Genomic DNA, 26,193 nt, shown 5'->3' with positions numbered 1-26,193 from the left:
GGAATCGGCCTAGAAAATTGTAATCGGTGCATCTCTAGTTATTAAACCAGAAAATGTTGCTATTAGTAAACAAAAACAATTTTTAAAGCTAGGTCTTCTAAACATTAGATCACTCGCACCTAAGGCAGTTATTGTAAATGAAATAGTCACAGATAATAGCTTCGATGTACTTTGCCTTACTGAAACCTGGCTTAAACCAAATGATTATTTCGGTCTAAATGAGTCTACTCCATCTGGATACTCCTATAAGCACGAGCCCCGTCTGATTGGTCGTGGCGGCGGTGTTGCAACAATCTATAGAGAGATTTTCAATGTTACTCAGAAAACGGGTTATAAGTTTATTTCGTTTGAAGTACTTGTACTAAATGTTACACTCTTAGATGTTAGAAAAACTTCCCTATTATCTCTAGCCTTGGCTACCGTATATAGACCGCCTGGGCCTTACGCTGATTTCCTAAAAGAGTTTGCAGATTTTCTCTCAGACCTATTAGTCAATGTCGATAAAGCATTAATTGTTGGAGATTTTAATATACATGTAGACAATCCAAATGATGCGTTAGGGGCTGATCAATATGATAATCAATATGCGTTGCGCATGAACCACATTTGTGTCCCTATAATGTTTAATTTATTTAAATGAAAACGAAAAGAGGCAGAGTGGTGTTTTATAACATATTTCGTTTTATTGTTGCTTAAAATGTATACAGAGTAACAGATATATATATGCTGCCACTTTGGAAATATTATAAGGAAACATGGAATTAGTTTCCATTGTTATGCTGATGACACTCAAATATATATTTCATCACGGCCGGATGAAAACGCTAAATTATCCAAATTGACAGAGTGTGTTAAAGATATAAAAGATTGGATGACGCGTAATTTTCTTTTATTAAATCCAGACAAGACTGAGGTAATACTTATCGGTTCAAAAAACCGCCCACAAAACCTCTCACAATACAACTTTAACATCGTAGGATGTCCTGTTACTTTATCCTCGACAGTAAAAGACCTGGGTGTTATACTCGATTGCAACCTGTCTTTTGAAAATCATATTTCATATGTGACAAGAACAGCCTTTTTCCACCTTAGAAACATTGCTAAGCTACGTTACATGCTTGGATGTGCCTTTCCTCGGCTAGTCCTCGGCGTTCGTCAGTGACTCCGACGGTAGTGGTTAAACATAAGATATAATTGGTTTTGTGTAGACCTAACGGGCGATTTTTGGTCTCGTGAATATATAATGAGTTCCCTGTCAATCGTTTTGGCTGAGGGCTAAGTTTAGTTTCATATTAACGTTATTTGTGTTTAACTTTAACTGTTAACTTACTTGTAATGTTAGACTAGAGCGCTGCATTTGGATATTTGACTGAATTGTTTGCTTTATTTCTTATTGTATAGCTTCTTGTACCTTTTACTTAAACTTTTATATAGACTATTGATAAAACTGAAATTTTACAAAAAAAAATATGGTTTCTTGTCATTTTTTTATTACAAGATTATCATTAATGTTTATTGCAACATTTGTACAAATGCATATATTGCCTGGAATATGTTTTAAAAAAATTATTTAAACGAAAATAGGTAACGTTAGGGTTGTGTTTTGAATTTCGAAGTTATAAATAGAATAACGTATAACGTGCAGTGAATAATCAATATGCGTTGCGCATGAACCACATTTGTGTCCCTATAATGTTTAATTTATTTAAATGAAAACGAAAAGAGGCAGAGTGGTGTTTTATAACATATTTCGTTTTAATGTTGCTTAAAATGTATACAGAGTAACAGATAACCGGAGTAACGTTAGCAGAGCGAGCTGAGTATCGCTTTTAAGAATGCGCTGTACCATTTGCATGTAGTCGCACATGGCAAGTACAAACTTTGCGTACTTGATATTGAGAAAAGCCTAATGTCGGCGCTTGTCTTCTTGTGACAAACATGTCGAGGAGCAAGAACAAGATCTGCTGTATGTCATCCATTGTAGTTTACTATGTTCTTCTTCGCGCGAAAATGACGTCGCCTATATCACCATGTAACACCACGCCTATAAAGTAAGGGTACTGTTGGCAGTGGAAACGCTAGCCAGATCATGGTTAACAGACCCGAACCGTACCGTACTGTCCCGTACCGTACCGTACTGCTCAGTGGAAACGAGGCATAAAAGAATAAGAATAGACAGGAAACCAGAATCAGCAGCCAAGAGAGGATAATTTGTAACCTTAATAAGAGCTGTTTCTGTACTATGATTGGATCTAAAACCCGACTGAAAATGCTCATAAATGTTGTTATCTTGCAGATGTGATTCTAGTTGAGTTGCTACTTTTCTTTCAAGGATTTTAGATATAAAAGGCAGGTTAGAAATGGGCCTATAATTATTTAGATCATTAGGATCGGCACTTTCTATAAAAGAGTTTGCAGATTTTCTCACAGACCTATTAGTCAATGTTGATAAAGCATTAATTGTTGGAGATTTTACACGTAGATAATCCAAATGATGCGTTAGGGGCTGCGTTTACAGATTTATTAAACTCCTTTGGGGTCAAGCAAAACGTCACCGGACCAACTCATCGTCTAAATCATACGCTCGATTTAATTATATCACATGGAACCGATTCAACCGATATAGATATCATTCCACAAAGTGATGTCACTGACCATTACATGGTAACTTGCATATTACGTACTGCTGTAATATATTATGCTGCGCCGCGTTATCGACCAGGCAGAACAATCCTTCCATCCACCATAGATCATTTTCCAAATTGCTTATCTGATCTGTCTCAGCTGCTCAGTGAACCCAAACAAACAGATGAACTAGAAGAACTAACTAGCACTATGAGCACCATTCTCTCTGGAAAATTGGATATTGTTGCACCCATTAGATTAAAAAAGGTCACAGAGAAAAGTAAAGCACCATGGTACAACAATACTACGCTTGTTCTAAAGAGAGAAACCCGTAATTTAGAGCGTAAATGGAAACAAACTAGGGCTGCTCGATTATGGAAAAAATCATAATCACGATTATTTTGGTCAATATTGAAATCACGATTATGTAACACGATTATTTCACATGACTGGGAATGTGTTGCATTTATTAAAAAGACATGGTAACACTTTACAATAATGTTAATTAGTTAATGTTAGTTAATGTATTAACTAACATGAACTAACAATGAGAAAAACATTTGTTACAGTATTTATTAATCTTTTTTAATGCTAGTTAATAAAAATACAGCTGTTCATTGTTTGTTCATGTTAGTTTACACTGCATTAACTAATGTTAACAAATACAATCTTTCATTTTAATAACGTATTAGTAAATGGTGAAATTAATATTAACTAAGATATAGAAGTATTGTTCATTATTAGTTAAAGACACCAAAGACACCTTTCAACAATTCTTAAAAAATCGAAATTTGAACATTGATTGTACTTTTTGAACTATTAAAATAAATAATGTAACAGATAATACTTCAATGAGTATTTTAATAATTCCCGCAGGCCTACCGGGAAATTCCCCCGCAAACATTGATTCACTTTAGCATGTAGATTGTATGAGTATCTTAAATGAATCCACACAGATCATAAAATCAAATCAATTTTAAAACTTTCTCCAAGACACAATTTCACAAACCGCGTGAGTGTTCAGCGGTGATGCGTCTTCTCTCTCTCTCTCCGTCTCTCAAAATGCGCTGGACAAGGCAAGCGTCGAAACTATCGCGTTTATGAGTCAGGACTCGGGACATGATGGAATTGTCACTTGTACAATCGGGCCAGCATTGCATCGTCACTAAAGTTTATCATTTTCACTTCTTTTTAAGTCTTATCATTTTAAACATTCAAGCTGAGAGAGTTTACGGCATAGGGAAGGGCGGATGTGCGCGTGCGCGCGTCATTCAGAACACAAAACAAAATAAGAGCGTTCTTTCAAAACAGAACATGGCAAAATAATCGTTTTTACTCGATTATACTATTTTGGTGATCGTTGGGAGCAAAAAAAAAATCAATTAATTGCACAGCCCTAAAACAAACTAATTTAGAGGTCTTTAGAATCGCATAGAAAGACAGTATCATGTTATAAAAAGACCCTAAAAGCGGCCAGGGCTGAGCACCTCCGCAAACTAATAGAAAACAACCAATAGAATCCTAGGTTTTTATTTAACACCGTGGCTAGACTAACAAACAAACAGACTTCACCTGAAAAAAATATCCCATTACAGTTTAGTAGTAATGATTTCATGAAGTTCTTCACTGAGAAAATAGAAAACATCAGAGCCACAATTGTAAACGTTCAATCCTCAATCGCGCCTTATAATTCAGCCTCAATTATCGCCCCGCAAGAACAATTACAGTGCTTTACAACTATAGAAAAAAAAAAGAGTTAAATAAACTTATCACTTCATCTAAAACAACATGTTTATTAGATCCTAGTATTTTAGACATAAAGATTTGAAATGGGTCAATAATTTGCTAGATTATGTGGGTCTAATTGTGGTTTCTTAATGAGAGGTTTTATAACTGCCAGTTTAAATGTTCTTGGAACATCATGACCTAAAGATAAAGATGAGTTAATAATATTGAGGAGAGGCTCTTCCACTATAGGTAACACTTCTTTCAGTAGTTTAGTTGGTATAGAAAAAGTTGTATCCGCCCAACTGGGCTCTTTCTTGCAAGAAAATGACATCTATGAAAAGTTTCAGTCTGGATTCAGGCCGCAGCATAGCACTGAAACTGCGCTCGTTAAAATCACAAATGATTTACTTTTAGCTTCTGACCAAGGCTGTATCTTGGTACTAGTTTTACTTGATCTAAGTGCTGCGTTCGATACTATAGATCACACAATACTCTTAGATCGACTACAAAATTATACTGGTGTTCAAGGACCAGCATTAAGCTGGTTTAGATCATACTTATCTGACCGCTACCATTTTGTCTATTTAAATGGAGAAAAATCGATCATAACTCCAGTAAACTATGGAGTGCCGCAGGGATCTGTGTTAGGCCCTCTGTTATTCTCAATATGCTGCCATTTGGAAATATTATAAGGAAACATGGAATTAGTTTCCATTGTTATGCTGATGACACTCAAATCTATCACGGCCAGATGAAAACGCTAAATTATCCAAATTGACAGAGTGTGTTAAAGATATAAAAGATTGGACGCGCAATTTTCTTTTATTAAATCCAGACAAGACCGAGGTACTAATCATCGGTTCAAAAAAACGCCCACAAAACCTCTCACACTACAAATTTAACATAGTAGGATGTCTTGTTACTTTATCCTCTACAGTAAAAGACCTGGGTGTTATACTAGACTGCAACTTGTCTTTTGAAAATCATATTTCATATGTTACAAGAACAGCCTTTTTCCACCTTAGAAACATTGCTAAGCTACGTTACATGCTATCAGTTTCTGATGCAGAAAAATTAGTTCATGCATTCATGACCTCAAGACTAGATTACTGTAATGCTTTATTAGCCGGTTGTCCTGCATCCTCTGTACTTTTGTTCATGAAGTCTTCTGCGAACAGTAGATTGTGATACCTTCACTCCTGCCCTCTGGAGGTTGTTGCTGATGTCACTAACAGTTGTTTTAGGGTCTTTCTTTACAGCTCTCACAATGTTTCTGTATTCAACTGCTGATGTTTTCCTTGGTCTACCCTTCCGAATGTCTGATACTTAGTATACCAGAGGTTTCTTTCTTCCTCAGGACATTCCAAATGGTTGTACTGGCTATGGCCAATGTTTGTGCAATGGCTCTGATTGATTTTCCATTTTATCTTAGCTTCACAATTGCTTGTTTTTCACCCATGGACAGCTCTCTGGTTTTCATGTTGGTTACACGTCTGACTATAAATGCAGTCTGCACAGGCAAAACCAAAATCTGAAACTGAGCGTAGACATTCAGTGCTATTTGTTTGAATAATCAATGTAATAGGACACGCCAGGGCAACAAAACACACCTGCCAGTCACATGTTCAAATACTTTTGGTCACATGAGCAATAGGTGAGTTCAAACAAAAGGTTACATCTTCTAAGTTGTGTATCACATCCAGATGTAAATACCTGGAAATAAAAGCTGAATTGTTGATCTCTTCCCTCATATTCATCTTTTGATGTCAAACCCAAATATTTTCAGTCTACAGAAAAATGAAAGGAATTGCCACTGTTCCAATATTTTTTGGATGGGACTCCAGATTATAATAGGCAGATGCAAATTATCAATTCGTCACCATTCACTTGCCTCTTGATGCCACCTTTTCCACCTCTTCACAATCATGGAAAGTTTCAAGGACATATAATCAATTTATAAAAAAAAGCATCAAATCATCATATTTTATAGCAGTTGTCTACTTTCTACCATTACATCAAGACTCACTTTCATGTCCTTTCAACTTTATATTTCTCTCGGTTAATTATTTTGATGTACTGAAAATTAAATTTTATATTTTTTCTTTCATGTCAGACCTGATGGAAGTGAAGGAGGAGAGTGAAGAACTGAGTGAAGTGAAGGAGGAGAGTGAAGAACTGATGGAAGTGAAGCAGGAGAGTGAAGAACTGAGTGAAGTGAAGGAGGACAGTGAAGAACTGAGTGAAGTGAAGCAGGAGAGTGAAGAACTGAATGAAGTGGAGGAGGAGAGTGAAGAACTGAGTGAAGTGAAGGAGGAGAGTGAAGAACTGAGTGAAGTGAAGGAGGAGAGTGAAGAACTGAGTGAAGTGAAGGAGGAGAGTGAAGAACTGAGTGAAGTGGAGGAGGAGAGTGAAGAACTGAGTGAAGTGAAGGAGGAGAGTGAAGAACTGAGTGAAGTGAAGGAGGAGAGTGAAGAACTGACATTTTTAAAGGAAAGAAGAGCCAAGAAATCTTTCACCTGCACTCAGTGTAGAAAGAGTTTCACAAGCAAACAAAATCTTGAGATTCACATGAGGATCCACACCGGAGAGAAGCCGTTCTCATGTGATCAGTGTGGAAAGAGTTTCACAAGCAAACTAAATCTTGAGCGTCACATGAGCATCCACACCGGAGTGAAGCCATTCTCATGTGATCACTGCAGCAAAACATTTTTTAGGGCATCAGTCCTGAAGACGCACCTGACAGTTCATATGAATGAGAAGCCACATTTATGTTCTGTGTGTGGAAAGAGTTTTTCACTTCTGCCATATTTACGCGCACATCAGAAAATTCACACTGGTGTGAGAGAGTACATGTGCTTTGAGTGCGAGAAAACATTTACTACAGCAAACAGTTTAAAACTGCACCAGAGGATCCACACTGGAGAGAAACCTTACAAGTGTTCACACTGTGACAAGATATTCAGTCAGCCATCAAACCTGAAAACGCATGAGAAGATTCACACTGGTGAAAAACCTTACAAGTGTTCTCACTGTGACAAGAGATTCAGTCGATCAGAAAATCTGAAAACACATGAGAAGATCCACACTGAAGAACAACCTTACAAGTGTTCACACTGCGACAAGAGATTCAGTCAGCCAGTACATCTGAAAACACATGAGAGGATCCACACTGGAGAGAAACCTTACAAGTGTTCACACTGCGACAAGAGATTCAGTCAGCCATCAAATCTGAAAACGCACGAGAAGATCCACACTGGAGAACAACCTTACAAGTGTTCACACTGTGACAAGAGATTCAGTCATTCATCATCTCTGAAAACACATGAGATGATCCACACTGGAGAAAAACCTTACAAGTGTTCACACTGTGACAAGAGATTCAGTCAGCCAGTAAATTTGAAAACACATGAGAGGATCCACACTGGAGAACAACCTTACAAGTGTTCACACTGTGACAAGAGATTCAGTCGATCAGAAAATCTGAAAACACATGAGATGATCCACACTGGAGAAAAACCTTACAAGTGTTCACACTGTGACAAGAGATTCAGTCAGCCAGTACATCTGAAAACACATGAGATGATTCACACTGGAGAAAAACCTTACAAGTGTTCACACTGTGACAAGAGATTCAGTCAGCCAGCACATCTGAAAACACATGAGAGGATCCACACTGGAGAAAAACCTTACAAGTGTTCACACTGTGACAAGAGATTCAGTCTGTCATCATCTCTGAAAATACATGAGAGGATCCACACTGGAGAACAACCTTACAAGTGTTCACACTGCGACAAGAGATTCAGTCAGCTAGTACATCTGAAAACACATGAGAAGATCCACACTGGAGAGAGGCCGCACACGTGTGATCAGTGTGGGAAGAGTTTTTCTATTAAAAGTGACCTGAAGAAACACATGAAAGTTCACACTGGAGAGAAGCCGTTTAAGTGTGATCAGTGTGGAAAGAGTTTCTCTATTAAAAGTCGCCTGAATCTACACATGAAGATCCATGCAGTGGAGAAACCACATCAACACAGTCTGAGATCACGGTAAGTAGTTTATTTTCATGTGCTGAGCAACAAAGTCTCTTCTGTGTGAGTTAGCCACACATCACCCTATAGCCAAATCTCTCCTCTCCACCTATAGCCGGTGTGTGGTGAGCACAGGACATTTTGTTGATTGATATCTTTTAACTTGTGTTCAACCAACAGTAATGTCTATTTTGTCTGTTCAGATCAATGCAAAAAAACACAAATTCACTCTGACAGTAGGTGGCGCTCATGTAAAGCAGAAATACAGCACTATACAGGGCTCTAGACTGCGAGTAAATGGTCTCATTTTGCAACCTTTTTTTTCCTGGCACACGGCAAACAAAAGCAGAATGAAACCACGCCACTTGTGGGAAAAGCATGTAAAAGTTCTGGCAGAAAGCGATGCATAAGGATGTAGAGTAACAACGAATTATAATTTTTTTCTGAATTGTTGACAACTTAGTGTTAACTAATAATTGTTGCAAACTGGTACAACCAACAAAATATTAGTGCATTCCAGGAACTGGGTGTCGTTACACTACATCCTTCCTTATGCATCGCTTTCTGCCAGGACTTTTTCGACAGATCTGATGCCATCACTAGGGTGATTTAAGAATTTAATTTAGGCTGCTTTATTTGACAGTGAGTTCATTTCATTCAGGTGTGAGGATGGTGGATCAGGAAAGACAGGGGAAGGCAACAGGTAGGTCTAACATTAGGGCGGATTGTAGGGGAGGTCGGCGATGGCATCAAGTGCAGATGAGACCAGTGAAGACATCAAGTAGGAGTTCTATTAGTTAGACCACACAAAACTAAATGTCCAGTATGGTCTGAAGTTCTGTTGACCAACCTATTCACTGTGTCCTTTTTGGGTGAAAAATAGTGCAGACAGAGATGGAAAGCCACTCACCACTGAGGAGAATGTGGAAAAGAGATGTGAAGATGAGGTTTACATTGTCATTTTGCAGACGCTTTTTATCCAAAGTGACTTACAACTGAGGACTAAAGCAAGCGAGGCAAAAAACTATGCAAGAAAGTGCTCTAAATATAAAGTTCAGGCATTGCTCAGAGTAGGTGGAAGAAAATGTGGAACAGAGAGGTGAAGAGGAGAGGGAGGTGGAAATGGAACAAAGAGGTGAAGAGGAGAATGAGGTGGAAATGGAAAAGATAGGTGAAGAGGAGAATGAGGTGGAAGAGAATGTGGAACAGAGAGGTGAAGAGGAGAGGGAGGTGGAAATGGAACAGAGGTGAAGAGGAGAGGGATGTGGAAGATAATGTGGAGCAGAGAGGTGAAGAGGAGAGGGAGGTGGAAATGGAACAGAGGTGAAGAGGAGAGGGATGTGGAAGATAATGTGGAACAGAGGTGAAGAGGAGAGGGAGGTGGAAATGGAACAAAGAGGTGAAGAGGAGAATGAGGTGGAAGAGGATGTGGAACAGAAAGGTGAAGATTAGAGGGAGGTGGAAATGGAACAGAGGTGAAGAGGAGAATGAGGTGGAAGAGAATGTGGAACAGAGAGGTGAAGAGGAGAATGAGGTGGAAGAGAATGTGGAACCGAGAGGTGAAGAGGAGAATGAGGTGGAAGAGAATGTGGAACAGAGAGGTGAAGAGGAGAGGGAGGTGGAAATGGAACAAAGAGGAGAATGAGGTGGAAGAGAATGTGGAACAGAGAGGTGAAGAGGAGAGGGAGGTGGAAATGGAACAGAGGTGAAGAGGAGAATGAGGTGGAAGAGAATGTGGAACAGAGAGGTGAAGAGGAGAGGGAGGTGGAAGAGAATGTGGAACAGAGAGGTGAAGAGGAGAGGGAGGTGGAAATGGAACAAAGAGGTGAAGAGGAGAATGAGGGCGAAGAGAATGTGGGACAGAGAGGTGAAGAGGAGAGAGAGGTGGAAATGGAACAGAGAGGTGAAGAGGAGAGGGAGGTGGAAGAGAATGTGGAACAGAGAGGTGAAGAGGAGAATGAGGTGGAAGAGAATGTGGAACAGAGAGGTGAAGAGGAGAATGAGGTGGAAGAGAATGTGGAACAGAGGTGAAGATGAGAGGGAGGTGGAAATGGAACAGAGGTGAAGAGGAGAGGGAGGTGGAAGAGAATGTGGAACAGAGAGGTGAAGAGGAGAATGAGGTGGAAGTGGAACAGAGGTGAAGAGAAGGAGGTGGAAATGGAACAGAGGTGAAGAGGAGAATGAGGTGGAAGAGAATGTGGAACAGAGAGGTGAAGAGGAGAGGGAGGTGGAAATGGAACAGAGGTGAAGAGGAGAGGGAGGTGGAAATGGAACAGAGAGGTGAAGAGGAGAGGGAGGTGGAAATGGAACAGAGAGGTGAAGAGGAGAGGGAGGTGGAAGAGAATGTGGAACAGAGAGGTGAAGAGGAGATGGAGGTGGAAATGGAACAGAGGTGAAGAGGAGAATTAGGTGGAAGAGAATGTGGAACCGAGGTGAAGAGGAGAGGGAGGTGGAAATGGAACAGAGGTGGAAATGGAACAGAGAGGTGAAGAGGAGAGGGAGGTGGAAATGGAACAGAGGTGAAGAGGAGAATGAGGTGGAAGAGAATGTGGAACAGAGAGGTGAAGAGGAGAGGGAGATGGAAATGGAACAGAGGTGAAGAGGAGAGGGAGGTGGAAGAGAATGTGGAACAGAGAGGTGAAGATGAGAGGGAGGTGGAAATGGAACAAAGAGTCAAGTCAAGTCAAGTATATTTATATAGTGCTTTTCACAATACAGATTGCATCAAAGCAGCTTCACAGCATTAAACCAAAATAACACAACAAGGTTTGTTTCTAGTGTAAATTTATTGATTGATAAAATTAAATATCCCCAAAATATCCCCAACTGAGCAAGCCAAAGGCAACAGTGGCAAGGAACCGAAAACTCCATCAATACCCCTTTTCCACCAACAAGAACCGGGTGCTGGTTCAGAGCCAGAGCCAAAGCTGGTTCAGAGTTGGTTCGACTGACGAGCTTACTAAGAACCGGTTTGCCTTTCCACCGGCTAGAGAGCCACAACAGAGCCAGATCTTACGTCACTGTAGACCAATTTCAAGCCTACGTCACAGCGTTAGCTGGTGACAAAACGAACGGAAAACTGGAGGCGGCCAATACAAACCAGCACAGATTCGGCTACATAATAAGGAGCTTAAATTATTATTATTGTTATTAAATGTCATCTTGTTGTGTTGTTGGGTGCACGAATCGACGGAGTACAGGCTCCAATTTGAAATTTTATCGCATATAATGTTTTCTAAATTATTGTGATTATTTGTGAATCATCATTGTTTTGACTGATTATGACTAACGTTAGCTGCTATAACAATTACTTTTTGAGGAACCTGGTAAGAAAGGGTAATCAAATACATAGTTTTAAAAATGAATATGCTGTATCTGGAATTTTTATTTCTAGAAAATATTCACATCGTTAAAATTGTACCGTAATGTCACTCTTTACATTCATTGTCGTCTTTGTGCCTGGCCGTGGCGCTGGCTAGGCAGAACTGCAGATCGTAGGCTAACGTTAACTTACCACACAAGTCTTGTACGTAACGTGACCATTTAGTACAGTTATGGGCATCTAAAGATTTATATGGCCTCAGTTTCTCTTTACGCTCAGTTTCTCTATCGGGCAGGTGTAGAAGTCAGGCCACTCAACCGGAGGCAGCGTTAACATTAATCCTGTCAGATCGTCCATCCATTGACAGAGCGTGTCCGTTAAAATGAACTTTTGCAAATAACAATCGCGGCCCTGGACAGTGAGTGACCTTGCACATTAAAATCAAATCGGATTTTCTCCAGTCATTATTAAAAAACAAGCTAACAAAACTTGCATGCTAACGTTAGTGAAGCGGCCAGAGGGATCGTTCTGCCACCAGCTAAGCTCCGCCCACAAGAAAACGTCACCATGTTTACCAACTGAAAATTGGTCTATACGTCTCATGTTGCCCAGCAACCGCTAGTGCGGTAGCGCCAAACACAAACATGCCAGGCTTGTTCGAGATGCATCGGCTTCTCGCAGATCGATCGCCGCATGACATCAAAGCACTGCGATAGCGATCTAAAAGCACAAGGAGTCGTATGCTCTCCGAACACTCCCGCAGCTCCGATCGGCCCTCGCCGCTCCGATGCATCTCGAACAAACCATCAACAATAACGGACGTTGCAATACTATGGATGCTCATGGGTTTGCAAAAATACATCGGAATCCAACGCGTTCGTGCAGCTCGCCGTAACTTACATAGACGGATATTATAATCGAGCTGCTGTTAACTCGACTAGCTGCTATTTAAAAATGGCGGTCACAAGTTTCTATTTCGTCTTGTTGGTCACAGTAACCCCGCCCCCAGCCCCTGACGCAAGTGGTTCTTTCTTGGCTCCGTTCTAGACCCTGCAATGATTTGGTGCTACTTAAGAACCAGTTTTACTGGTTCGGAGCTGGTGCTTTGGCGGTGGAAAAACAAAGAACCGATTTGAAACTAGGCTCTGGCTCCGAACCAGCACCAGCTCTGCCTTGGTGGAAAAGGGGTACAAGTGACCTAATGGTGTCCTAAAACTCCATCAGGTGACCCAATGGAGAAAAAAAACCTTGGGAGAACCCAGGCTCAGTCGGGGGCCAGTTCTCCTCTGGCATTTATGAACTAGAGGCCAGATTGTAGTTTGAACAGTAAGATTTAAAATGTTATATGAATGCCTGGCCGAAAAGATGCGTCTTTAATCTAGTTTTAAACTGGGAGAGCGAGTCTGAGCAACGAACAGTATCAGGAAGGCTATTCCAGAGTTTTGGAGCTTAATGTGAAAATGCTCTCCCTCCTTTGGTGGATCTAGATATCCTAGGTATGACCAAAAGCCTCGAATTTATTGATCTTAAAGAGCGCAATGGATTATAGGGCGATAGAAGATCCGTTAAATAGACGGGAGCTAAGCCGTTTAGGGCTTTATAAGTCAGTAGCAATACCTTGTAATTAATACGGAACTTTATAGGTAATCAATGCAGTGATGATAAAATCGGTGTTATATGATCATATTTTCTTGATCTAGTAAGAACTCTAGCGGCTGCATTTTGGACTAACTGTAGCTTGTTTATTGAGGATGCAGGACAACCAGCTAATAAAGCATTACAGTAATCTAGTCTCGAGGTCATGAATGCATGAACTAACTTTTCTGCATCAGAAACTGATAGCATATTACGTAGCTTAGCAATGTTTCTAAGGTGGAAAAAAGCTGTTCTTGTAACATATGAAATATGATTTTCAAAAGACAGGTTGCAAATAGGTGAAGAGGAGAGGGAGGTGGAAGAGAATGTGGAACAGAGAGGTGAAGATTAGAGGGAGGTGGAAATGGAACAAAGAGGTGAAGAGGAGAGGGAGGTGGAAATGGAACAGAGAGGTGAAGAGGAGAGGGAGGTGGAAATGGAACAGAGAGGTGAAGAGGAGAGGGAGGTGGAAATGGAACAGATAGGTGAAGAGAATGAGGTGGAAGAGAATGTGGAACAGAGAGGTGAAGAGGAGAGGGAGGTGGAAATGGAATAAAGAGGTGGAAGAGGAGAATGAGGGCGAAGAGAATGTGGAACAGAGAGGTGAAGAGGAGAGGGAGGTGGAAATGGAAACGAGGTGAAGAGGAGAAAGAGGTGGAAGAGAATGTGGAACAGAGAGGTGAAGAGGAGAATGAGGTGGAAGAGAATGTGGAACAGAGAGGTGAAGAGGAGAGGGAGGTGGAAATGGAACAGAGGTGAAGAGGAGAGGGAGGTGGAAGAGAATGTGGAACAGAGGTGAAGAGGAGAGGGAGGTAGAAATGCAACAGAGAGGTGAAGAGGAGAATGAGGTGGAAGAGAATGTGGAACAGAGAGGTGAAGAGGAGAGGAAGGTGGAAGAGAATGTGGAACAGAGAGGTGAAGAGGAGAGGGAGGTGGGAATGGAACAGAGGTGAAGAGGAGAATGAGGTGGAAGAGAATGTGGAACAGAGAGGTGAAGATGAGAGGGAAGTGGAAATGGAACAGAGAGGTGAAGAGGAGAGGAAGGTGGAAGAGAATGTGGAACAGAGAGGTGAAGAGGAGAGGGAGGTGGAAATGGAACAGAGGTGAAGAGGAGAGGGAGGTGGAAGAGAATGTGGAACAGAGAGGTGAAGAGGAGAGGGAGGTGGAAATGGAACAGAGTTGAAGAGGAGAATGAGGTGGAAGAGAATGTGGAACAGAGGTGAAGAGGAGAGGGAGGTGGAAATGGAACAGAGGTGAAGAGGAGAGGGAGGTGGAAATGGAACAGAGGTGAAGAGAGGGAGGTGGAAATGGAACAGAGGTGAAGAGGAGAGGGAGGTGGAAATGGAGCAGAGGAGAATGAGGTGGAAAAGAATGTGGAACAGAGGTGAAGAGGAGAATGAGGTGGAAGAGAATGTGGAACAGAGAGGTGAAGAGGAGAGGGAGGTGGAAATGGAACAGAGAGGTGAAGAGGAGAGGGAGGTGGAAGAGAATGTGGAACAGAGAGGTGAAGAGGAGAGGGAGGTGGAAATGGAACAGAGGTGAAGAGGAGAGGGAGGTGGAAGAGAATGTGGAACAGAGAGGTGAAGAGGAGAATGAGGTGGAAGAGAATGTGGAACAGAGAGGTGAAGAGGAGAATGATGTGGAAGAGAATGTGGAACAGAGTGGTGAAGAGGAGAGGGAGGTGGAAATGGAACAGAGGTGAAGAGGAGAGGGAGGTGGAAATGGAACAGAGAGGTGAAGAGGAGAATGAGGGGGAAGGGAATGTGGAATAGAGGTGAAGAGAGGGAGGTGGAAATGGAACAGAGAGGTGAAGAGGAGAGGGAGGTGGAAATGGAACAGAGGTGAAGAGAGGGGAGGTGGAAATGGAGCAGAGGTGGAAATGGAACAGAGGCGAAGAGGTGAAGAGGAGAATGAGGTGGAAGAGAATGTGGAACAGAGAGGTGAAGAGGAGAATGATGTGGAAGAGAATGTGGAACAGAGTGGTGAAGAGGAGAGGGAGGTGGAAATGGAACAGAGGTGAAGAGGAGAGGGAGGTGGAAATGGAACAGAGAGGTGAAGAGGAGAATGAGGGGGAAGGGAATGTGGAATAGAGGTGAAGAGAGGGAGGTGGAAATGGAACAGAGAGGTGAAGAGGAGAGGGAGGTGGAAATGGAACAGAGGTGAAGAGAGGGGAGGTGGAAATGGAGCAGAGGTGGAAATGGAACAGAGGCGAAGAGAGGGAGGTGGAAATGGAACAGAGAGGTGAAGAGGAGAGGGAGGTGGAAATGGAACAGAGGTGAAGAGGAGAATGAGGTGGAAATGGAACAGAGAGGTGAAGAGGAGAATGAGGTGGAAGAGAATGTGGAACAGAGAGGTGAAGATGAGAGGGAGGTGGAAATGGAACAGAGAGGTAAAGAGGAGAGGGAGGTGGAAATGGAACAGAGGTGAAGAGGAGAATAAGGTGGAAATGGAACAGAGAGGTGAAGAGGAGAATGAGGTGGAAGAGAATGTGGAACAGAGAGGTGAAGAGGAGAGGGAGGTGGAAATGGAACAGAGAGGTGAAGAGGAGAATAAGGTGGAAATGGAACAGAGGTGAAGAGGAGAGGGAGGTGGAAGAGAATGTGGAACAGAGAGGTGAAGAGGAGAGGGAGGTGGAAATGGAACAGAGAGGTGAAGAGGAGAATTAGGTGGAAGAGAATGTGGAACAGAGAGGTGAAGAGGAGAGGGAGGTGGAAATGGAACATAGGTGAAGAGGAGAATAAGGTGGAAATGGAACAGAGGTGAAGAGGAGAATGAGGTGGAAGAGAATGTGGAACAGAGAGGTGAAGAGGAGAGGGAGGTGGAAATGGAACATAGGTAAAGAGGAGAATAAGGTGGAAATGGAACAGAGGTGAAGAGGAGAGGGAGGTGGAAGAGAATGTGGAACAGAAAGGTGAAGAGGAGAGGGAGGTGGAAATGGAACAGAGAGGTGAAGAGGAGAATTAGGTGGAAGAGAATGTGGAACAGAGAGGTGAAGAGGAGAGGGAGGTGGAAATGGAACATAGGTGAAGAGGAGAATAAGGTGGAAATGGAACAGAGGTGAAGAGGAGAATGAGGTGGAAGAGAATGTGGAACAGAGAGGTGAAGAGGAGAGGGAGGTGGAAATGGAACATAGGTAAAGAGGAGAATAAGGTGGAAATGGAACAGAGGTGAAGAGGAGAGGGAGGTGGAAGAGAATGTGGAACAGAAAGGTGAAGAGGAGAGGGAGGTGGAAATGGAACAGAGAGGTGAAGAGGAGAATTAGGTGGAAGAGAATGTGGAACAGAGAGGTGAAGAGGAGAGGGAGGTGGAAATAATAAGGTGGAAATGGAACAGAGGTGAAGAGGAGAGGGAGGTGGAAGAGAATGTGGAACAGAGAGGTGAAGAGGAGAGGGAGGTAGAAATGGAACAGAGAGGTGAAAAGGAGAGGGCCGAGACAAGGCCTTACTCAGAAGATCCATCTGACTGGCCACCACCACACCAGATTGGGGACTCATTTAGGTAGTGTATGCTTGAGAATGGCCCACAGAAATGTCCTGATGGGCCGTATCCAAGATCAGACATGAGTAGACAGTGTTTTTCCCTCCAATGGAGAAAAAGTGCAGCGGGATTGGTTACTGTACTCCAAAAGGACAAATAAAGTTTTGCATGTAAGCTTTTTGGTGGAGCTAGAGTTGTTGACACATGCTTTGTGGTGGGGTACAATAACTTACAGTGTCTTTCAAAAATGCTGCAGCACCATGAAACCAGTGTTGATCACATAAATGCTTATCAGTTGTGTAAAGAATTAGCATCACGCTTACACCTTGGTAAAACTATTGACAGAACATTGCAAAGAGCCATAGATGCTGAAAAGGCACACTGGAGAAGTGTTAACGAGAGTGATCGACTGCATACTCTTCCTTGCAGAAAGGAACTTGCCACTGAAGGGGAAGAATGCTTAGTTAGGAGATCCTTAAAATGGAAATTTCCTGGGTGTCCTTGATGCCATAGCACAATATGATGTCACACTAGCAGAGCATCTTAGAAAGATAGCCTCTAAAGAAACCACAGGATATCTTTCCTGGTGCACTCAAAATGAATTCTTAGATTCAATTTCTGTATGTGTACTAGGTCAAATTTGTGCCCAGGTCAAAGCCTCCAAGTACTTTGCAGTGGAGATGGATTGCACACCTGACATTTCAAAGCAGGAGCTGGCCTCCGTAATAATCCTGTATGTTCATACAGACGACAACAAGAATGCCACCATCAATGAGTCTTTTGTTGGCTTCACAGTCGTGAAGGACACAACTGGTAAAGGCCTCACAGAAACACTGACTGGGGTGCTGGATAACCTGGGGTTGGAGTTGGCAAACTGTAGGGGCAGAGCTATGACAATGGCTCAAATATGAGGGGTATACACAAGGGTGTGCAAGCATTGGTGCAGCAGAAGTGTCCAGAGTAGAGGTCTGCTACCCGACCCGAGCCCGACGGGTCCCGGAAAACTCACAGGTTTCGGGTCGGGTTTGGGTTAATGTTTAATGAATAGCCTGCGCGTGCTATTTCAGACACAACACCGCAATCAGAGGGTGGCGCTGAAACCATCAACTCTCGATGCTGTTCTTTTCCTTCATAACTCGTAGTCTACTGAGAAGGATATATTTGTGTAAATAGTTGTGCAACTGAAGTTTAATGTTTGGGTTTGTGACTGTTTCACCTGTTCAACCACATCAAAGTTTTGTAATTAGTAAGTCTGAGCTTTTGCTCTTTTTTTTTTCTTCTGTGCTGCTGACTGCGAAGGGTAGCCTATTTTTAATTATAGTTGTAAGCAATCATAAAATACAGCGTATTGCACAAAAAAAAAAAAGAAAGGTATTTGCTGTGAGAAACGGACCTCGGGTTGGGCTTCGGCTTGAAATATAACCGTAATGTTCTGGTTGGGTCGGGTTAAATGATTCCGGGTACGGGCTAAATTTTGAAGCCTGTGCAGACCTCTAGTCCAGAGGCACTATTTATCCCCTGCTGTAGCCACAGTCTGAACCTCCTGTTATGTGATGCTGTCATCAAACAGAGTGTGTCTAACCTTTTTTGACGCTCTCCAAAGACTGTACACCATTTGTTCGGCTTCGGTGAAGAGGTGAGATATTCTGAAAGAATTTGTGGACATTACACTGAAGCCTCTGAGCGATACCAGGTGAGAAGCAAAAATAAACTCTGTCAAAGCTGTACGTTTTCAGTTGGGGGGATTCTTGATGCTTTGGAAAAGCTTGAGGAAGTGGAAAAAGACGGCAACACTGTCTCAGAGGAAACGTCGCTGTCTGGCGAGATTGTCAGCATGGAGTTCCTCATGTGCCTCTTGGATTGGTTTGATCTATTGTCAGAGATCACCATGTCAGCAAAGCAATGCAAGAAGTGAACATCTCGATGGACACTGCCATTGGAATGATAGACTCTCTTAAAGATTTCTTGCTTAAGTATAGAGTGCAGGGCTTTCAAAAATCCCTTGACATTGCACGCCGAATAGCCATTGAGATGGAAGCTTCCCCTGAGTTTAGAGAGAGACGTTTTAGAAAGCAAAAGAGATTTCATGGTGATGATTCCAGCACTGGCCATTATGAATAGGAACCTGAAACGCAAAATCGTTGCTGCATGCAGAGGCCAGCAATGTGTGCAATCCAACTCCACTGCAAAGTACTTGGAGGCTTTGACCTGGGCACTAATTTGACCAAGTACACATTCAGAAATTGAATCTAAAAATCGAATCTCATTTTTGACGACATTCTATTAACAACAATAAACAATTGTTAATAAGAGACAAATGTTCAGTCAATGATTATAATGGTTAATTTCTTGCAAGAAAGGCTCACAGTCACACAGTCAGTCAGGAGAATGTGAGAGTGCCCAGAGGGGAGGCTCTCTCCCTCTTTAAATCTTTATATCTCATAACATAGATAACATGGGGCCATAGCCCAGGCTCTTAGCCAATTTAACCTTTCTCTGCCTTATTAGGAAAGTACATGATTTATTATACATTTACATTTAGTCATTTAGCAGACGCTTTTATCCAAAGCGACTTACAAAGCAGGACTAGATTAAGCGAGTCATCATGAAGAGGCAAAAACAAAAGCTACGCAAGAAGTGCTCAAGATACAAAGTTCAGGCATTATTCAGAGTAGCATAAGCCCGATAAGTGAGGTTTTTAGAGGGAAAGGGGAGGTGTTTTTTTTTATTAATTTTTTTTTTATTATGTGGTTAAGTGCTCACCGAAGAGATAGGTTTTCAGATGCTTTTTGAAGGTTGTCAGGGATTCTGCATTCCGGATGAGGGAGGGGAGAGTGTTCCACCAGCATGGAACTGTGAATGAGAATGTTCTGGAAAGTGATTTTGTGGCTCTCTGCGATGGAACCACGAGACGTCGCTCGTTATAGGGAAAGATCATTAATATGAATAAAAAAATGAAAATAAAATTATTTTCCATAACACTGGGTATTCATTAGGGCTGGGTATTGACACTCATTTCACAATTCGATTAGTTTTTGATTCAATATTGATTATTTTGGATATCAGGTACAATACATGGCAAATTTTCTCAAGGAAACAAATCTCTTAACTAATGCTGTAAACTATGGAGTCAGTTGTAGCCTACTAGGCTTCATAAGCCTACTATAATATTGAAGATAAAAAATAACTTTGTATACACACTCAAATTACAGTTTTTATTTTTATAATCATAAAGTTATATGAAATATAAACATTTAAATGGTGGCTGTCATAAAAACTTGCATTATGAATATATAATATGGTGCTAGGGTTGGACGATGTCCCCTAAATTGGCAGTTGACGATGTTTACAGTAAAACATTGCGATGGACGATGATATCGTCGGGGGGTGGGGAGTGCTGATATCGTCGGGGGGGGGGGGTGTGCTGACGATCACGAAGAGACAGGGAGACTGCACATTGTAGCTACTTACATCTACTGTGTTTACGCCTCGGCTTGGCATTTTTAAATGTTTATTTGGCGCTGTAACTGGTGTTAAGGCGGAAGAGAACATCATGTGCTTCTCTTGAGCTGAGCCAGAGCGATCTCACGCCACAGCACCAAAACGGTATTTGTTTTTGAATTTCGTAAGAAAATGCAATTTGAAATCTGAGACTTTGTTTAATATCAATAGTAACAAAGCACAAAGATTATTGCGATTTATTGGATGGGATGTGCTCAACAATGTTCCATTCATTCATCAACTGAAAACAGGATGACTAATCGATTATTGGGATTTAAGAATCAATATGCCTTATCTGCTTAAAGGCCTTAAATGCTTGAACCCTGATAAATGCTGCTTGCAGCTTTAATTATTTATTATTATTATTGCAAGTGACAATGTTTTGTTTTTTTTTCAGTTCATAATCAATTAGCATTCAGCTGCAACTTCTACAATCCAACATAACAATATTAAAGTTATGAGCTTAAGTTTTCTTTCTACCACTGTGATTTTCAGGTGCTGAAGATCAACAAGATGATCAGGAGTGTCTGAGGATTGCTCTGATCGGGAAGACAGGAAATGGGAAGAGTGCAACAGGAAACAGTATTCTGGGAAGAGATGAGTTTGTCAGTGAATTAAGACTAGATTCAGTCACGACAGTTTGTGAAAAGAGAGTTTGTGAAGTTGATGGTCGATCAGTAACTGTTGTTGATACTCCAGGTCTCTTTGACACGACACTGACGAATGATCAAGCATTAAAATAAATATTGAAATGTATTTCCATGTTGTCACCTGGACCTCATGTGTTCATCATTGTGTTGAGTTTGGGAAGATTTACAGGAGAGGAGATGGACACAGTAGATCTGATAAAGAAGATCTTTATGATTGATTTGCCTTGACTGATTTTTTGTCATAATTGTCTTTAATTCTGTTTTTGTCAAAATGTATATATATTTTTTTCCTCCAGTTCCTGGTTAGAGAGGAAGCTCAGGGAAGTTTGTGTTGTTGCTTCTTTTCTGTTTATTATTTTAGGCCTTGCTCTCTCCTGAAGATTTATTCCCATCTTTTGTTAAGCCTTTTTGATATATGAAGGAAATAAATACTTTTACTTTTCCTTAAAGTTGTGTTATGTTTTCACTCTGAGACTGAGGCTGAAGTGTGTTCTGCACATATTTTTACATCTCTACGTTATCATACTTTCTTTTCCTTTGTTACCTCTCCTCCCGACCCCTAGACTGGGAGGGGAACGTGTCACGGATTGCTCTGAGACTTTAGTAAGATCCAAGCGCAGCTTCATTGGAAAATCCAGAATCGTAGTCATATGCCAGACAAAGGGTCAAAACACTTGCAAACAATCCACGATAAAAACACAAGAGACAAGGGAGAGCACTCAGACGTGCAACATGACAACTACTAAACCTCGCTGAGAAATGACAAAGAGAACATGGTTTAAATAGGCTGAGACAAACGATAATGACAAACAGGTGAAAGCAATAATTCATGATGAGTCCGGGCAAAGGATTATGGGGACTGAAGTTCATGGCTGAGTGGCAAAGGTCAGAGGAGGAGTGCCCTCTAGTGGTCGACCTGGGCACACCAGCTGGTGACTGAGACAGAACACAAGATTAAAGGTGCGCTATGTAAGAATTTTGCAGTAAAATATCCAAAAACCACTAGGCCATTGTTATATATTTTGTTTATTTGATTACTTACAATATCCCAAATGTTTCCAACTATTTGTAAACCGTGAGAAAATTGCGATTATAACCAAGGATGTGTGAGGGAGTCGCCAGTCAATGGCGTCAAACCGTGTTACCCTCGGTTTAGTGCTCGTACTGCCAGTGCCGGTGTTACGGTTCAACTGGGGATCATGTTAACTGGGGGAACGCGCGTGCACGCAGTTAGTTTTACATGGATTTCCAGCAGATGTTAGACGGCTACAGATTCGTCACAGCGAATTTTCCACTGAGCAGATTTAAAAGATTTCCATATTATTGGTAAATTAATGTTAAAATTAATGTTTCCTCTGTCGCTGCTCCGCTGTATGTTTCAGACGCCGTTTAAGGGAAGCTTTTTTGTTGTTGTTTTTTTAATTTCGCGACACACAGTCAGACCACGCCCACATCATTTTGTTACATTCGTTTCAATGGAATTCGTATCTAGATGACAATTGTTACATTCAATAAAATATTTACATTGTGTCTTTGCTGTGCGTGTGTATTCGCAGATTATTTTTGATGCATGGTTTGTGGCTTAATTTAAATTGAGCAGCAATGCACTGTAGTTAAAGGAACAAGTTATTAATTTAAGCTGAGGAATGAGTTAAAGCATACAGGACACTCCATAAATGTTTCTTAAGAGTGGAGAAAAGGGATAAGCCATAGTTATGCAAATATAATAATAATTTATAATGAATGACATACAGGTAGGATCCAGTGAATTACCCACAGCATTTATTTAGGGGAATGTTCAATAAACATAACATATTGAAGCAACAATAACAGAAAATAAATAAATAAGGCAGGACAAATGCACTACATGCATGCAGGGCAGCTGTATTTGCCAACTGTGGAAGGTCTACCCACACAGTCCCAGTGGTACCACCTTCCACATTCTGTACATTCAATCTAAGGAGGGAAGAACAAACATTAGAATAAGTTACATGTTAAGTGTGTGTTTTGCAATGTACATTTATAAATTGTTCTTACCCATTGCACAGTTTGGCCTTCATGCCTGTGCTGCTCTCCACACGAACGATAGAGCTGTGAAAGGTCATCTATAATATGTAGAGGGAGTCATGTCATGCCCAGAAAACTTATATAACAAAGGTAGTCAAGGCTATAAAAAAAATGTAAAGGATTCTTTCTCACCAGTTTCTCTTAAAAGCCTTTTTGCAATTTCCAGACGCAGTAAAACAACACCTTCTTCATTAGAAAACGTCATTTCTTCCTCCATAAGAAGCAGCTCTGCTAACTGATGTGAGCAGTTATGCCATACATGAATTATGTTTTATCAATAAAGACTGTAAAATTAATACAAGTATGTATAGCTTACTTTGCAAACAAATGCACCACATGATGTGGAATCCTGTTGGGTAGGATGCACAACTGAGTGGCATCCCCATCTGGAAATGTTCAGACCTTTCATCCTAAGGAAAGATCTATTAAATAGAAGTGTGTGCAAGTGCACTCATCATTAAGCCGCAATACATAATATACAACAGATAACTCAACGTTTTAAGAAACTTTGCATACAATACTTGCCTTGTAGCATCCTTGCATTTTGAAATTGCTGATTCATTAGCACCAAAAGGGTCAATATATATGGATTTTGACAATTGTGGGAACATTGCCTAAAAAACACATTAACTGTCATTAGATAATTCATCTTAAGTCTGCATTACCATCAATTCATGTATCTACTTCTGTAGAAATTTAGAAAGTAACTTACTATAAATGTCCAATGGTTGTCGCTGACACAAACAGCCCCGAAAAGAACATCATAACTGGATGGATCAAGCTACAAACAATATTAGCAGTTTTAAAAACTCTCAATATACTAAAACACTTTGAAGTTTGTGTTTAAATGTAAAAACCTTTTTCAAGCCCTTTTGGCTTCCTTTCCAGATTGCAGTCATCTGGTATGAATCAATGAAATATGCCCGTTTCATTCCTGACACATTTATTCGGTTTTTAAGATTGTGTAGGTAACCATTCACAACCTATTTACAAAAAGAATCAAAATAAGGACTATTGAATTGATAAAACAAGGAACCCAAACAAAAAAAAAGGTAACCATGCACAATTTGAGAATGCAACCCTACCTCACTTTCTAAACATTTGCCTGGTGCCAGACCCATCAGGTTCTTGGTGAACAATTTGTAGGGGCCCATTTTGCTCCACAGCACTTCCTGTTTCTTGCCCTCCCATATATCATGTATCACTAAAATAAGCACAATAAATACAAAGTAAAATTCTGAGCCATGGCACAGTGAAATATAACCATACCACTTCATTTTTTACCTTGTTCTTCCGAATATGTTGACACAGGCAAGGTGTCTTGGGAGCAAGAGTGAGTAGTTGGTGGGCCCGGGTTAATTTGTGTTTGTGCCATTGTTGCAGGGTGAGGAGGATTGGCAGGAGATGGAAGTGTTGCAGGGTGAGGAGGATTGGCAGGAGATGGAAGTGTTGCAGGGTGAGGAGGATTGGCAGGAGATGGAAGTGTTGCAGGGTGAGGAGGATTGGCTGGAGATGGAAGTGTTGCAGGGTGAGGAGGATTGGCAGGAGATGGAAGTGTTGCAGGGTGAGGAGGATTGGCTGGTGATGGAAGTGTTGCAGGGTGAGGAGGATTGGCTGGTGATGGAAGTGTTGCAGGGTGAGGAGGATTGGCAGGAGATGGAAGTGTTGCAGGGTGAGGAGGATTGGCAGGAGATGGAAGTGTTGCAGGGTGAGGAGGATTGGCTGGTGATGGAAGTGTTGCAGGGTGAGGAGGATTGACAGGAGATGGAAGTGTTGCAGGGTGAGGAGGATTGGCTGGTGATGGAAGTGTTGCAGGGTGAGGAGGATTGGCAGGAGATGGAAGTGTTGCAGGGTGAGGAGGATTGGCTGGTGATGGAAGTGTTGCAGGGTGAGGAGGATTGGCTGGTGATGGAAGTGTTGCAGGGTGAGGAGGATTGGCTGGTGATGGAAGTGTTGCAGGGTGAGGAGGATTGGCAGGAGATGGAAGTGTTGCAGGGTGAGGAGGATTGGCAGGAGATGGAAGTGTTGCAGGGTGAGGAGGATTGGCAGGAGATGGAAGTGTTGCAGGGTGAGGAGGATTGGCAGGAGATGGAAGTGTTGCAGGGTGAGGAGGATTGGCTGGTGATGGAAGTGTTGCAGGGTGAGGAGGATTGGCTGGTGATGGAAGTGTTGCAGGGTGAGGAGGATTGGCAGGAGATGGAAGTGTTGCAGGGTGAGGAGGATTGGCAGGTGATGGAAGTGTTGCAGGGTGAGGAGGATTGGCAGGAGATGGAAGTGTTGCAGGGTGAGGAGGATTGGCTGGTGATGGAAGTGTTGCAGGGTGAGGAGGATTGGCTGGTGATGGAAGTGTTGCAGGGTGAGGAGGATTGGCAGGAGATGGAAGTGTTGCAGGGTGAGGAGGATTGGCAGGAGATGGAAGTGTTGCAGGGTGAGGAGGATTGGCTGGTGATGGAAGTGTTGCAGGGTGAGGAGGATTGGCTGGTGATGGAAGTGTTGCAGGGTGAGGAGGATTGGCTGGTGATGGAAGTGTTGCAGGGTGAGGAGGATTGGCTGGTGATGGAAGTGTTGCAGGGTGAGGAGGATTGGCAGGAGATGGAAGTGTTGCAGGGTGAGGAGGATTGGCTGGTGATGGAAGTGTTGCAGGGTGAGGAGGATTGGCAGGAGATGGAAGTGTTGCAGGGTGAGGAGGATTGGCAGGAGATGGAAGTGTTGCAGGGTGAGGAGGATTGGCTGGTGATGGAAGTGTTGCAGGGTGAGGAGGATTGGCTGGTGATGGAAGTGTTGCAGGGTGAGGAGGATTGGCTGGTGATGGAAGTGTTGCAGGGTGAGGAGGATTGGCAGGAGATGGAAGTGTTGCAGGGTGAGGAGGATTGGCTGGTGATGGAAGTGTTGCAGGGTGAGGAGGATTGGCAGGAGATGGAAGTGTTGCAGGGTGAGGAGGATTGGCAGGAGATGGAAGTGTTGCAGGGTGAGGAGGATTGGCTGGTGATGGAAGTGTTGCAGGGTGAGGAGGATTGGCTGGTGATGGAAGTGTTGCAGGGTGAGGAGGATTGGCTGGTGATGGAAGTGTTGCAGGGTGAGGAGGATTGGCAGGAGATGGAAGTGTTGCAGGGTGAGGAGGATTGGCTGGTGATGGAAGTGTTGCAGGGTGAGGAGGATT

The 26,193-nt window shown here is 42.1% G+C and overlaps 2 protein-coding genes across 2 annotated transcripts in view; one reads left to right on the top strand and one right to left on the bottom strand.

Annotated features, from left to right (window-relative positions):
• The window catches only part of LOC311088308 (uncharacterized protein), a 65,358-nt gene extending 43,946 nt beyond the window's left edge, over positions 1–21,412 (top strand). The window contains exons 2-3 of the mRNA XM_084122227.1: positions 6,467–8,399; positions 20,812–21,412. Coding sequence (XP_083978353.1) covers positions 6,472–8,399; positions 20,812–20,818 — 1,935 coding nt within the window. The 5' untranslated portion in view covers positions 6,467–6,471 and the 3' untranslated portion in view covers positions 20,819–21,412. The remainder of the gene's footprint in view (positions 1–6,466; positions 8,400–20,811) is intronic.
• Positions 21,413–22,726: 1,314 nt separating this feature from the next.
• On the bottom strand, positions 22,727–23,641 carry LOC311089263 (uncharacterized protein). The gene is made up of 4 exons (XM_084123817.1): positions 23,350–23,641; positions 23,166–23,268; positions 23,004–23,071; positions 22,727–22,922 (listed from the first exon to the last, which is right to left on the bottom strand). Exons 1-4 carry the CDS (start codon positions 23,440–23,442, stop codon positions 22,830–22,832), a joined length of 357 nt encoding a protein of 118 aa, XP_083979943.1. The 5' UTR covers positions 23,443–23,641; the 3' UTR covers positions 22,727–22,829.
• Between the last annotated feature and the right edge of the window lie 2,552 nt (positions 23,642–26,193).

Source organism: Abramis brama (assembly GCF_963993115.1).
Source record: "Abramis brama genome assembly, chromosome: 1".
Taxonomy (NCBI): domain Eukaryota; kingdom Metazoa; phylum Chordata; class Actinopteri; order Cypriniformes; family Leuciscidae; genus Abramis; species Abramis brama.
Note: the sequence above shows the minus strand (reverse complement) of the source record. Positions and strands in the feature narration are given on the sequence as shown.